At 34.0% G+C, this 14,395-nt stretch overlaps 1 protein-coding gene across 2 annotated transcripts; it reads left to right on the forward strand.

Moving 5' to 3' along the window:
* The first annotated feature begins 3,029 nt into the window (after positions 1-3,029).
* On the forward strand, positions 3,030-14,185 carry LOC133310187 (protein NRT1/ PTR FAMILY 8.3-like). Of its 2 annotated transcripts, none has more exons than XM_061511084.1 (5): positions 3,030-3,141; positions 3,862-3,967; positions 4,043-4,260; positions 4,513-5,069; positions 12,997-14,185. In XM_061511084.1, the coding sequence occupies exons 1-5, from the start codon at positions 3,058-3,060 to the stop codon at positions 13,817-13,819; spliced, it is 1,788 nt and encodes a 595-aa protein (XP_061367068.1). In that variant the 5' UTR covers positions 3,030-3,057; the 3' UTR covers positions 13,820-14,185. The 2 variants fall into 2 exon arrangements, with proteins under 2 accessions (XP_061367068.1, XP_061367069.1); XM_061511085.1 differs by having other exon boundaries at positions 4,513-4,990; positions 13,032-14,185.
* The last annotated feature ends 210 nt before the right edge of the window (positions 14,186-14,395 follow it).

The raw sequence follows: 14,395 nt of genomic DNA on the forward strand, positions 1-14,395 counted from the left end.
TGCCCATACTCCAATTCCTCACAAGGCAATATTTATAAGGACAGTTAATATCTGTTAATTCAAATAATATTTTTAGTAATACATTTAATAAAGATTTTAAAGTTTCTCATATTACATTATCCACGTAGGGATATGTAAGAAAAAAAGAGAAAAAAACATTGGACCTATATATTTTTACAATGGTAAGAAATAATTTAAAATGAAAACTTTTAAACCTTTCTAGTTTCGCCCTGCATATAAGTCCGACCTGTCAATTTTATGTATTGAACTTTTCTGATAGATTTAAAAATGTTATTATTATTTGTACAAACTTCTACGCAATATAAAAAATATTAGTCATAGTAAAGTACCATTATTGACAACATTATTCACTAAAAAATCCTCAATAAGTGCATATTATGGCTACATCTTTTTGAATGATTTCATGAATAAATATGTCAATTCTAATAAATAAAAGATTTGAGAGCTGATTTGAGAAAAATAAATTAAAAAAGTTAACACGTAAGGCAAAGTTAAGTTAGATTAGGTGTAAAGTAAAAAAAAAATAAAAAAATGGACTGACGAGTTATCAAACTCAACCCACCCGGTCGAGTTCCATTTTGTCACTTTAGAGAGTGGTGGACAATCAAATTTTTTTCTTTATTGTAGGAACTGTACTGTTGAAACATTTTTTCAGTACTACATATATAAATACATCCAAATCAATAAGAAATTTTTTTTGGAACTTAAATTGAAATACAAATAAAAATCTGAATTTAAATGGAAATTTTTTTCTTTATTTAAAAAAAAAATACCCAATTGAGTATATATGCTGCGTGAAATTTTTTTCCACGGGCTTCTCTTTTCTCATGTCACATGAGATATCATCTCTCATGTCATAGACACAATAAATGGTGGGGCCCACCACTTACTAAAAAAGAAGAAAAACTAAAAAGATAGCACGAATTTCGATGTCTCACAACATGAGAAAACTATCTCCTATTACATAAGAAAATGATTTCCCTTTTTCCACATGGGGGACTTGTGGGGTTATCTCATAAAAGCCCATAATGCATGCGTCACCTTCAAATACCTTTCACTTTCAAAGAAAGAAAAATCTATTTCCTCATTGATACTAAAATTAGTGAGTTGATGTATATAATACATGGAACGATTATATCATGGAAAAAATGTGTATTATTTTAAATGATGTAAAATTATGTCATTTTAAGTGAGAGAAAGATATAGATCATAAGGGAGAGAGAATGAACAAAAAAAAAGTGTGAATCCCACCTTTTTATGATAGTGAAATGACATAAATTGTGTCATTCAAGAGGACAAACAATGTAACATCCTCTACAACTGACTAGGATAGAGGATATCACATTAATTCTTAAGTGAAATTCTAACGCAGCGGATATGAAATAAGACATATCATAAAATATTTTTAAAATTTAATTATACAAAAGTCAAGTTCACTATTACATCAGGAATACATCATAATCTAAACTAAAAAGAAACATTTTCTTTCTATTAATTTGCTCCACTAAGCTCCATATAGTCTTCAAAGTTTTTAGCCATAGTGCTTTATCCTACTCCAAAGCTACATATACTGATCTGTTTACTCTGAAAAGGTTAGGATAAAAATAAACACACGTGAGATAAATCTCAGTAATATTGGGATTTTCGAACTATAACCGATCCAGCCACTTTAGTGGAAAATGTCATTCTCACAAAGTAAATTTATAACAAGAAAATAATATCATAAACAATAAATATAAGCCCAGACCTTTGTGGGTTCTTCATTTAGTCATACCCAAACATTTGTGGGTTCTACCCAAACTTTGTGGGTTTCTGTATACAAACATATATAGGAACGTGTAATCTTTAACTGAAATGACTAATACTCAATTCTGTGAGCGTCGAAATTATGTGGGTTCTGTATGTGAAAGGTTATGTATGGCGGAGCTCAAGCCATGATAAGACGTCCCTTATCCTATAATCATTCTGATCCCCTTGTGGGTCAGCTACATCAGAATCATTCAGTAAAAAAGTACATATTCTGTTACTGTCCAATCTTTTAGTTCTATAATCTTGTTATTCATCATTCTAATAATTAATATTAATAATTTCATCAAATTCACAAAGCCAAATATAAAAATAAATTAAAAGAGCAGAAAGAATTCATAAAATAATTTTGGCAGAGTAACGGCATATTCGCAACTTTTAAAGAAATAACTTTAAAATACCAACTTCCAACATGACATATAAAAACAGAACCAACATAGCTTTTTAAAATATCTAAAAATCAACTTTAAAAAATAAAGGAGAGAATGAGTTGCTTATCTAATCATTACATTTATAAATATCTAAGGAATCTTAATCATTACATTTATAAATATCTAAGGAATCTAATCATTACTTTTATAAATATCTAAGGAATCTTAACCATTACGTTTATAAAAATATAAGGAATTTAATCATTACTTTTATAAATATCTAAGATATTTTATCTAAATATCTAAGATATTTTCTATTTTATTTATTTATTATTATTTTTAAAATATTACAAACACTTTTCCTTATATTATTTATCTATTTAATTTTTTTTTATCTTTACTACAATTTTATTACCGTTAATTATATTTAAATCAATGGTAATAAATAATTAGTTGAGGAAAAATAAGGAAGAAATAAATAAAATAAAAAATATTGGAATCATTGATTTAAATATAATCCATAGTGATAAAAAAGAAGATAATAAGGGTCAAAATACAATCATCTCCCATGATATAAGCAATACCATGAATCTAATTGTAGAAACAATTAAGATTACGTGGTAACACTAACAAGGTAAGGTAATGCGTGCACGGATGTTCCTCTTTTTATTATTTGAGTTTCCCACAACAAACTGAACTTTCGGTTGCTAACTTAAAGGAGAAGAGAATACTTATTGACCAATCACTACAACACACGTATCTGAGATTATCTGACTATATTATGTGTAGGTTTTTACGCTTTCGAAAAATATCTGAATATTCTTCAAAAATTGCACTATTTTCTTTATTTCTCTCGCTCATGTTGGAGAGAGAGAGAGAGACAGAGATGGGTTCTATGAACGATGATGATGCACGGCTTGTGGAAGAGGAGGGTCTTCTTCAGGTTCCCTTCGCTCCATTTTTTCATTCTCCATAATCTTGTTAAGTTTTCTTATTTGGAAAAATTTCTTTCTTGTTGGGATGCTGGTTACTTGTATACAACAAGACATGTCATAAACATATTCATATATAATAACGAAATTCAACTGTGTTTCACCCAAAATTCCAACATTTCGTTTTATACCAACATACTAATACCAAACAGGTTACGTTTTATGATATGTAGTTTGCTAGCATCCCCAAATCATAATTGTTTGCATATTTTTAAAATAGAAATAAGTGGAAGATGAATTCGTGAAGGATACTTCTTCAACTCTGATAATGAAGAGATAAATTGGACTGTGAGAGGGATCAATTCAAGCTATTCTTGGAAAAAGTTAATATAGAATGATTCTGTGTATGATTTCATGTAAATGATTGCTATGCCTTTCACTTTACTCTTTGGCCTTTGATTTTAAGGCTAACATTCACATATATTATCCAGAACTCTGTTTTTAATGTCAATCTGTGAGATCTACTTTGTGATTTTCTCATATTTGCTTTATTGTCAGCAAAACAAAATTACCCCTTTTTTTTTAATCAATATTAGAGAAAAAAAGGAAATGTTTCCGATTGTTATTGCCTTTTTTTGTTTCTTCCACGTTTGAACCCTTAGGAAAAAAATAAAAAAATAAAAAAATGTTGTTTTGCTATGTGATATGATTATTATTTTTTTTTTCTAAAGGATGAAGGTAGCAAAGAATACACAGGAGATGGCACAGTTGACTTCAGAGGCAGGCCTGCTCTTAAGCAGAATACGGGAAATTGGAGAGCTTGTCCCTTTATCCTAGGTTTGCTTTTACATTGTTCTTATATATTAAGTAATCCATTTTTGTTTATATCATTTTTATGCATACAAATCACAGGCAATGAATGTTGTGAACGTTTGGCTTTCTTCGGCATTGCAACAAATCTTGTTACCTATCTTACCACCAAGCTACATGAAGGAAATCTCTCTGCTGCAAGAAATGTCAGCATCTGGCAAGGCACTTGTTATCTTACTCCTCTCATTGGAGCTGTTCTAGCAGATGGTTACTGGGGACGATACTGGACAATTGCTATTTTCTCTACGATTTATTTCATTGTAATAGACTAAGATAGCTTTCTTCTCCTACTCAAATATTTCTCCGTACAAATCTCTCCCTTAACAGTCATTATAAAAAAAGTGCTTATATCTTCTATTAGGATTTTTTTTTTGTCCAGTAGTACGTCAGTCATGAGAAATGAACAATATGGGCATGTGATTGTTGACTGGTTCTGTTTTTTATCAGCATATATGCATTGTTGTTTATTTGTCTTTACACGTTGTAATATGTGATATGGTTGTTTCATGCAGGGGATGTGTGCCTTGACTCTTTCTGCATCTGTTCCAGCATTGAAGCCTGCTGAATGTTTGGGTTCTGAATGCCCTCCAACTACTACTGCACAATATGCTGTGTTGTACTTTGGTCTCTACGTTATTGCACTTGGAACCGGTGGTGTAAAAGCATGTGTGTCACCTTTTGGGGCAGATCAGTTTGATGATACTGATCCCAAGGAAAGGGTTAAGAAGGCATCCTTTTTCAACTGGTATTACTTTTCTATCGACTTAGGTGCCGTTGTATCATGCAGCTTAATTGTGTGGATTCAAGACAATGCAGGATGGGGTCTTGGATTTGGCATTCCTGCTTTAATTATGGGATTATCTGTTGGAAGTTTCTGTTTAGGCACACCTCTATACAGGTTTCAAAAACCAGGGGGAAGCCCTATTACAAGAATCTGCCAGGTTGTGTTAGCATCTGTCCGGAAGCGAAATCTGGTAGTCCCTGAGGATAGTAGTCTCCTGTATGAGACTCCAAACAATACATCAGCAATTAAAGGGAGTCGCAAACTGGAGCATAGAGATGATCTGAGGTAATTGTTTTTACTTTGAGTTTTCCGTCAGTGTCATTAGCTTCCTTCATTGTCACAATATAATGTTAAAGATTCTCGAAGGCTAGTCTTACTTGAAAAGAAAGATTGTATTATTGAATTATGTAAATAACTGTACAAGAGCTCTCTATTTAAAGAGACTAAATGACCTAATAGATTAAGCCCAAAGAAGTTTCTAGAATAATCTAAATAATAAAATTTTAATCTAAACAATAACGCAATATTATTTACAACACTCCCCCTCAAGTTGAGGAATAGATATTTATCATTCTTAACTTGTTAGTAAGGTCTTGAAATCTATTTGTGGAGAGTACTTTTATCAAAACATCAGCTAATTGATGCTTGAGGGAATATATGGAGTAGAGATCAACTCGCTATCAAGTTTCTCTTTAATGAAATGACGGTCGACCTCAATATGCTTAGTCCGACCATGTTGGACTGGATTATGAGCTATACAGATGCCACACTTATTATCACAAAGTAGCTTCCTAGGTCCTTCACATTTTATCTGGTGATTATCAAGTATAATTTTTAACCATAACAATTCACAAATACCTTTGGCCATCGCTCGAAACTCTGCCTCTACAATTGACCTAGCAATCACATCTTGTTTCTTACTTCTCTATGTCACTAAATTACCACAAAGAAACATACAATAACCAGTGGTAGATCGAAGGTCAGTCACTGACCTAGCATAATCATCATTAGCGTAAACTTCTAAGGAAAGATTTCTATCACGTCGAAATAGTAGTCCTTTGTTAGAAGTAGCTTAAAGATACTGAAGAATTCTTTCCACTGTCTGCATGTGTTTTACTTTCGGATTATGCATGAATTGACAGACAATACTAACAGCTTAAACTAAATCTGGTCTAGTATGAGCTAGATATATCAATCGCCCAACTAACCGTTTATATTCCCCTTTATCAACTGGAGGATTCTCTTCTTTATATCTCATCTTGTGATTTTGCTCAATAGGAATACTAGAAGGTTTACACTCAAGTTTTTCTGCCTTTTTAAGAAGATCAAGAACATATTTCCTCTAACTGATAAAGATTCCTTTCTTTGAATGAGTTGCCTCTATCTTTAGGAAATACTTGAATCTCCCAAGGTCCTTAATATCAATTTAGAGGCTAGTTGTACTTGTAAAACACGTTTCTCCACACTATCATCACTGGTTATAACAATGTCATGAACATACATAAGGAGTACAATGAGCTCCCAGCTTGAGAGTGTTTAAAAAAAAATATGTGATCTATTTGACTCTATTTTTGCCCTAAGGTCATTATAACTTCAGTAAATCTCACCAAGCACAAGGGGACTGCTTTAAGCTATACAAAGCATTTTTTAACCTACAAACTTTATCGTTTCCATCAATAGAGTCAAATCTTGGCGGGATTTCCATGTAAACCGCTTCTTCTAACTCACTATTAAGAAAAATATTCTTCACATCAAATTGATTTATATCGCAATTCTAATGAGCAGCAAAGGATAACAAGGCTCACACAATATCATCTTTGCAACTGGAGCAAAAGTTTCTTCATAATCAATACCATAGGTCTGAGTGTAACCCTTGGCTACTAACCGAGCCTTATATCTCTCAAGAGTACCATAAGAATTGTACTTTAGAGCATAAACTCATCTGCACTCTACTGCTTTCTTTCTATTGGGTTTATCAACAATCTCCCATATTTTATTCTTCACCAAGGCATTTATCTCATCTTGCATGGCCTGAACCCAGTTCTCATCTTTTAATGCTTCGTGAACTAATTTTGGGATGGAAATGGAATCTAGTGCTGACATAAAGCTTTTGTGTTGCATAGAAAGTTTAGTGGAAGAAACAAATTGAGAGATAGGGTGTTGGGTGCAAAATCTTTTTCTTTTTCTTAAGGCAAAGGGTAACTCATTAGAGACACTAGATAAGTTATCAGAAGCAATGGGTAAGTCATCAGAGGCAATAATATTATGTTTAGAAACAAGAGATTCAGGACTTACCAGTGATTCAGACGATTGAGGTTGTTGGTGTAGCAATATGGGTTGTTTCCTACTCTGATATACCAATTCAGGTGTCAAAATCTTTCGTATCTCAAGTGTATTTGAAGGTTCTGACACACCAGGAGTAGACACAAGAGGGAGAGGTGTAGGAGTAGACAAGGATGACTCAGACACAAAGAAGGAAGGGGACGAGTCTTCTGAAGAACTGCTCTCCCCCCCGAAGACGAGGACCCGGGAAAAAGGACTCAAATTCATAAAAGGTGACATCTATAGAAACAAAATTTTTTTGACTTGGATAATGATAACACTTGTAGCCTTTTTTATCAGGGGCATAACCAAGGAAGATATACTTAAGAGCCCTAGGATCCAACTTACTGCGATGTTGTTTATGAATATAGACAAAGGTATCACACCCAAACACTCGTGGTTGAAGACTCTGCATAATGAAAATAGAAGGAAAGAAGGAAGTCATGGAATGAATACGACAGGTATTGTTAAGGACCCGTGAAGGTAAATGGTTGATAAAAAAAGCTGCAACTAATTCAGCTTCTTCCCAATAAGAACTAGAAATAGATGTCTGGAAAAGTAATGCTCTAGTGACTTAAAGAAGGTGACGATTTTTTCTTTCTATAACCCTATTTTGTTGAGGGGTATGAACACATGAGTTCACGAGTCATACCTTTGTCTTAAAAGAATTGCGACAGAGGTTGGTTGATGTACTCAGTACCATTATCTGATCTTAATCTTTTAATATTTTTACCAAACTGAGTCTTGACCATATGATAAAATCGTATAAATATCTCTCGTACTTCAAACTTGTCTTTCATTAAGAATATCCATGTCACCCGAGTACAATCATAAACAAAGAAACAAACTACTTTGCACCTGAAACACTATACCCTTTTGAAGGGCCCAAACATCAGAATGAATAAGAGAAAAAAGGTTCAATCCTTTTGATAGCGCTAGAAGGAAAAGACACTCGATGGTGTTTTGCAAATTCGCAAACATCGCAATGAAAGATCTCAACTGACTCATTTAGAAACAGAGAAGGAAACATTGACTTCAATAGACTAAATGGTGGGTGCCCTAGACGCTGGTGATGGAGCCAAATCATAGATTCTGCAGTAGAAGGATGACGTGTCATCAATAACTGATTTTTTGTATCATTTGTAGCATGCTCTGGAAGGAGATAATACAACCCACTTTGCTCCTCAACAACTCCAATTGTCTTCCTCATGGTGAGATCCTGAATAACAAAATGAGAAAGGGAAAATGTGATAAAACAATTCAAATCAGTTGTAAGCTTACGAGTGGAGATAAGATTAGTGGAAAGCTGAGGAACACACAGAACATTTTTAAGAAACAAGGAATGTTGAATTTGAATGTTACCAGAACCAATAACTGATTAATGGAATTCATCAGCTACGGCTATAGTATTACTACCAACAGTAGGATGATAAGAAAGAAAAGACTCAGCAAGACAAGTCATATGATTAGTTGCACTAGAATCCAAAATTCATGAGGTTTTAAAATCAGTGCAAGAAGCAAAAAGAGATGTAGAACATGTATTCTTACTATACAAGATCAAAGAACTATCAGATAGCTTACGTAGAGTATCAATAGCGGCCTTAAGCTGCTCTAACTCCTCTTGCTGAATATTCACATATGGAGTAGCATTATCACACTTTCCATGAAGACGAAAACACATGCCTCTTGTGTGTTCAGCACTCCTACAATAGGTGCACCAACGTCCCATGGACAAAAACAAATCAAAGAGAACACAAAAGAAATTGATAATTACCAATGAAGTCACAATAGTCTCCGGAGAGCCCAAACAACAAAAAACTTTTGGTTTGAGTCCAAACAAAAGCAACAGGGTCAAATTTGTCCGAAAAAGCCAAAAAAATACAACTTTTGAGGGAAAAACAAAGGGCACTAACCAAACATTATCCAATCTCCAAAAAACCACACATCCAAAAAGTAGAAGTCAAGAAAATCTAAACGTCGGTGACCTAAGGCAGAATCACCCCTGCACGTGCCGGTGAGAGTGACGGCGCATGAGGCCCACGCGCAGAGAAGGAAGGGTGCGCGTGTGAGCTCCGGTGATGGTGGGCTTTTAAGGGATGGCTGATCTGAGGAGATAATGTCTGTGGGTGGTCGAAGGTGAAAAACGGCAAGAAAAGTGGGCAGCCGAAAACTGCAGGTGTGGTTGAGAAATTTTCAAGGGGTTAGGGGCTACGGTTGGTCACAAAACCACCGTAGAACGAAAGATATCGGAAAAAAAAAACAGGTCAGACGATAGTCTTCTCGGTCCTAAAGATCCCCGGGAAATTTTCCGACAACGGTTGCAGAAGCAATGCCTTCAGAGTTGAGAGCTTTGATACCAACTTGAAAAGAAAGATTGTATTTTTGAATTATGTAAATAACTGTGCAAGAGCTCTCTATTTAAAGAGATTAAATGGCCTAATGGGCTAAGCTCAAAGAAGCTTCTAAAATAATCTAAATAAAAATACTAATACAAATAGGGAAAAACTTTTGTGCTTTTAAAGGATGTAACTTTGTGTCATTTTATATCCTAATCGTTGATTTCCGTCAATCAAAGTTATGATTTATTGGATTTTATTGCGAATTAATAATTAATTAATAAATTTGATTCAATAAGGGTCCGTTTGGATGAGCTTTTTTTCTCTTCAAAAGCTGCTTTTTTTTAAGAAAAAAAGCACTTCTCGTTTTTGGTTCGTTTGGATGTCTCCTTTTAAAAAAAGGAGAAGTCACAAAAAAAGTCAAAAACCTACTTTTTTCAGAAGCTAAAAATTTTAACTTCTAAAAAAAGCAGAAGTCAAAAGCCAAATATTTTTTTTCAAAAACTAAATATTTTTATAAAAATATAAATAGTTTTAACTTTTGTAAAAAGTACTTTTAAAATAAGGAAGTGATAAAAGTTACTTTTTCTAAAAGCTGAAACAAACGACCTCTAAATCCTAACTGTTGATTGACGGAAATCAACGGTTACGATATAAAATGACATAAAATTATATTATTTAAAAGTACAAACGGTTTTCCCATCTAAATAATAATACAATATTATTTACAATAATCTTGTAGAGTATTATTTTATTGTATTATATCCCATATTTTAAGGAGTTGAGAATTTTATGGGATGATGTAGTTTTTGCCTATATTATAAAGATATAGGATTTCACTTATTATGGGATGATGTAATTTTATGGGATGATTTACTTTTTTGTTTTGTTACTAGAATGGTGCGTATGTAAATTGTGTAAATAATGCAAATCAATTATTCCCAAAATCCCTTTCTTCTTCTTTTTTGTATCAGGGATAGGATATTGTTACTATTTTTTTTTTTGGATTACATCTGGGTATTCCCACAGCCGATAGCCATGAGACTAATCCCTCGCTCCGAGTCAGCGCACTAAGCAGTAAAGAGCTGGTCACAGAATGCTTTCCATTCACAACAGTTGGGGTTCGAACCCTCAACCACTTGCTTAAGGGACGAGATGCTAAACCATCACGTCCACCCACGTGGTTGGATATTGTTACTATTAATGTTACTATCATATTTTAATCGTTAATTTCCGTCAATCTATGATTATTATTTATTATGAATTAATAATTAATTAATGAGTTTGATTTGTAGAAATAATAACCGTTGATTGACAAAAATCAATGGTTAAGATATGATAATGAGATTGGTAGTAACAATATCCTATCCCATGTAAATAAATCCTAAAACCATAACTTTTCCTATCTGAGAAAAAAATATCTAAAGTCCCGTGTCTTAGCCCTTTTGCCTCCTCCGATTACAAACCTCAACTATCCCTAGTGATGCCAGTCCATCGAAACCACATCAATATGGCTGAATGGAGTCAATTTTCTTTGTTGGTTACAATTAGTTCGTATGTGTATAGGGGGAAATGAAAAATCGGGTATCTTACTAGAGATACTGCGGCGGAAGACCCAACCCGTACCTTCTTCACTTGTGATATTGAAAACTCAATGGTAATGAGGTGGTTGGTCAATTCCATAACAGAGGGGAGAGGCACAACTATCTCTGCTATTCGATCACAAAGAAATTGTGGGATATTGTCTCATAAACATATTCCATTAAGAATATTTTCCATTGTTTTGGCCCCATGTTTAGATAGAAGAGTTTGAAAAGGAAGGAAGATCAGGTTTAGTACATTTTATTTTAAATTTTGAGAATGTTAAATTTTTTATTAATAAGGGATGATTGGAATATTACATGATAATCTCTTGATTTAAAAGTTTTGAAAAAGATTTTGATTCTTATTGTTTCCTCTCATTTGGGTTTTGGTCTATAATTTATTTTTTTGGTTATCGGTCCCTATGTACTCATTTGGGTTTTAGTCCTTCAACGACCAATACCTGAATGAATAGAAACTAAAGCAATCAATCCTTCATGAAAAATAGGAACCAACATCTTAATGAGTAGAAATTATAAGGATCAAAACCTAAATGACTGTTGAGTAAAAAATATAGGGACTACTACCTTAACAATAAGGACCAAAACTTAAATGAGTGAAAATATAGGAATCGATAAGTTAAAGATAAACTACAAGCCAAGGACCAAAACTCATGCATAAAATCTATATAATAAACTATGAGTACCAAAATTCAAATGCTTATAATCTATGTGGACCAAAATATTATTTTAATCTTTTAAAAATGGGAAGAGTAGTATAGCAGAATAAGATTTTCAGCATATGCCAGAACACTTACGATTATTATTCTAATTAATATTTGTTTGTAGTATCTTTATTGACAGACATTGGACATAGTACATGAGGTTATATACAATATCTCTATTTTAGTTGATAAAAATTTAGACTAGAAGAAGACACGCTATTGGGGAAAAAAATTAGCCTTAGTCAGCTGCAATATTTCAGAATGTGAAGGCTGTGTAATCAAGGTCGTTTATACGTCACCTAGCCCAAGAAAAGAACAAAAGAAGCTTTTTCCTCTAATTGGTGTTCTTCCCAACATTTTTTCTTTTAGTTTGATTGCAGAAAGCATACTTTTTATCCAAGCCCAGATGTGCAGATTAATTATGTAAAGCAGCCAGAAGGATAGGTTTCCAGATAAATTGAGCAATATTATCCCTAGCCTACCCCGTTATACCTTCCCCATATATGTCTTCATCACCTTCGCCCACATATCTCGAGTTCTATAATTCAAATTTATTCCCAGGTGTGCTTCACCCACATTTGTGCAATTGTGTTGTTCACTATTTGTATTGTAATAATTATCGCCAAGTAATTGAAAAAACACCATATTCAATTTTATCCCTTCATCAACAATCACATGCTATCCAATGATTTCTATCATAATCAGGATGCCAAATGAGGCCTTAAAACAGAAGGAAGGAAAAATTGCTTAGTATGCCCTAAAAAATTATTAATGCTAATTTATGCATGAATAACATTGGTTTTGAGATCTACATGCATAGGGAAAAAAATTTCTGCTTTTCACTTCACTTTGCCTATAAGTTTGTCACTGTGTAAGCATTTGAAGTGAAAGCATATACTTTAATGCTGAAGACTGCTCATTGCGTATCATGTACTGTGTTCTACCATTGTTGGCTAATTAGTTATATGATTAGACAAGTGAGTAAGAACATTGCTGTCTTTTGACAGTTTTGTAGGATAGCTTGCATGAAACATTTTTCTTTTCGACTGTCTATTGCATTAATAAATCCTCTGCTAAAATTTGTTTTTCTTGAGATTTTTATCATTCAAGTTTTCTTCCAAAGATAATGGCTGAAGTATCCTCATCTGCTTCAGAATGCTTGTGCCTTTTTCTTTTTCATATGTCAACTACAAACAGGCTTCCTGCTCAGAACTTTATAAAACTCCTTTTCTTTTTTGTTTTAATGAAGGTATCTCGATAGAGCAGCTATAGTATCTGAATCAGAGATGAAAAACGGTGACTATTCTAATCCATGGAGAGTTTGCACCGTGACACAGGTGGAGGAATTGAAAATCTTGATTCGCATGTTCCCAATTTGGGCTACTGGAATTGTTTTTTCTGCTGTTTATGCCCAGATGTCAACATTGTTTGTGGAACAAGGAACTATGATGAACACGAGTATTGGTTCCTTCAAAATACCCGCAGCTTCCCTCTCAACTTTTGATGTAACAAGTGTTATTTTGTGGGTCCCCATCTATGACAGGATAATTGTTCCCATTGCAAGGAAATTTACAGGCAATGAAAGGGGATTTTCAGTGTATCAAAGAATGGGAATTGGCCATTTTATTTCTGTCCTGTGCATGTCAGCAGCTGCTGTAGCAGAGATCATGCGTCTGCAGCTTGCAAGAGAGCTTGACCTTGTTGATAAACCTGTTCCTGTACCCCTTACTGTATTCTGGCAAATACCTCAATATGTCTTATTAGGTGCATCAGAGGTATTCACATTCATTGGGCAGTATGAGTTATTTTATGAGCAAGCTCCAGATGCTATGCGGAGTTTATTTACTGCACTGCCACTCCTGAATTTTTCATTGGGGAATTACCTGAGTTCTTTCATTCTTACTATTGTAACTTACTTCACCACACAAGGTGGAAATCCTGGATGGATTCCAGATAACTTGAACATGGGTCATCTCGATTACTTTTTCTGGCTTTTAGCTGGACTTGGCTTCTTAAATATGTTGTTTTTCATAGTTGCTGCCAAAATGTTCAAGCAGAAAAAGACGTCTTAAGCTAGGTTGTCAGTAGCGGCCCGTAACGCTGCTAAACCGCTACCATAGCGGGTAGCGGCGGTCGGCCGCTACAAACCGCGACGCTACGCGACATTGGTCGTAGCGGAAGGTAGCAGTGTAGCGTAGCGGCAATACCGCTACTCGCTACACCGCTACACCACTCCCATGTTAGAATTTGATGGAGAATCCGGAGATGATAATGATTTTCTTCATTAGTTCGCTTCTTGTACTTGACTATTTGACAATTTTATTGTTCATTTGTGTTTAGTTTTGGATCCTTCCTTTATGTTCCTTGTATTTGACATTGATTGTGGAATTATGTGTTTGATTTTGTGTGGCTTCTTATGTTTGAGCATTAATATTAAAAGCGGTATTGCCTTGTTTCTTGACTGTTAGTATAATATTTGTGGAATTAATACTTCACCGTAGCAGCAATACTGCTACCTGCTACACCGCTATACTATTTTCGGGGTCGGCCGCTAACTGCTACTGACGACTATGGTCTTAAGATTTTTTAGGAATGGAAGCATGTTCTTATATTTACTTCTATCATTTTTGTGATTCTTTTGCATGTGA

This window comes from Gastrolobium bilobum, unplaced genomic scaffold (assembly GCF_033153095.1).
Source record: "Gastrolobium bilobum isolate Gb01-03AN ecotype WA unplaced genomic scaffold, APGP_CSIRO_Gbil_v1 utg8584, whole genome shotgun sequence".
Classification (NCBI taxonomy): domain Eukaryota; kingdom Viridiplantae; phylum Streptophyta; class Magnoliopsida; order Fabales; family Fabaceae; genus Gastrolobium; species Gastrolobium bilobum.

Bases quoted from the DNA above. Each gene is read 5' to 3' on its own strand.
- LOC133310187 (XM_061511084.1), top strand. From the start codon at position 3,058: ATGTTGGAGAGAGAGAGAGAGACAGAGATGGGTTCTATGAACGATGAT. The intron at 4,261-4,512 runs GTAATAGACTAA...TGTTTCATGCAG, and splicing joins TCTCTACGATTTATTTCATT to GGGATGTGTGCCTTGACTCT. The intron at 5,070-12,996 runs GTAATTGTTTTT...GTTTTAATGAAG, and splicing joins GAGCATAGAGATGATCTGAG to GTATCTCGATAGAGCAGCTA.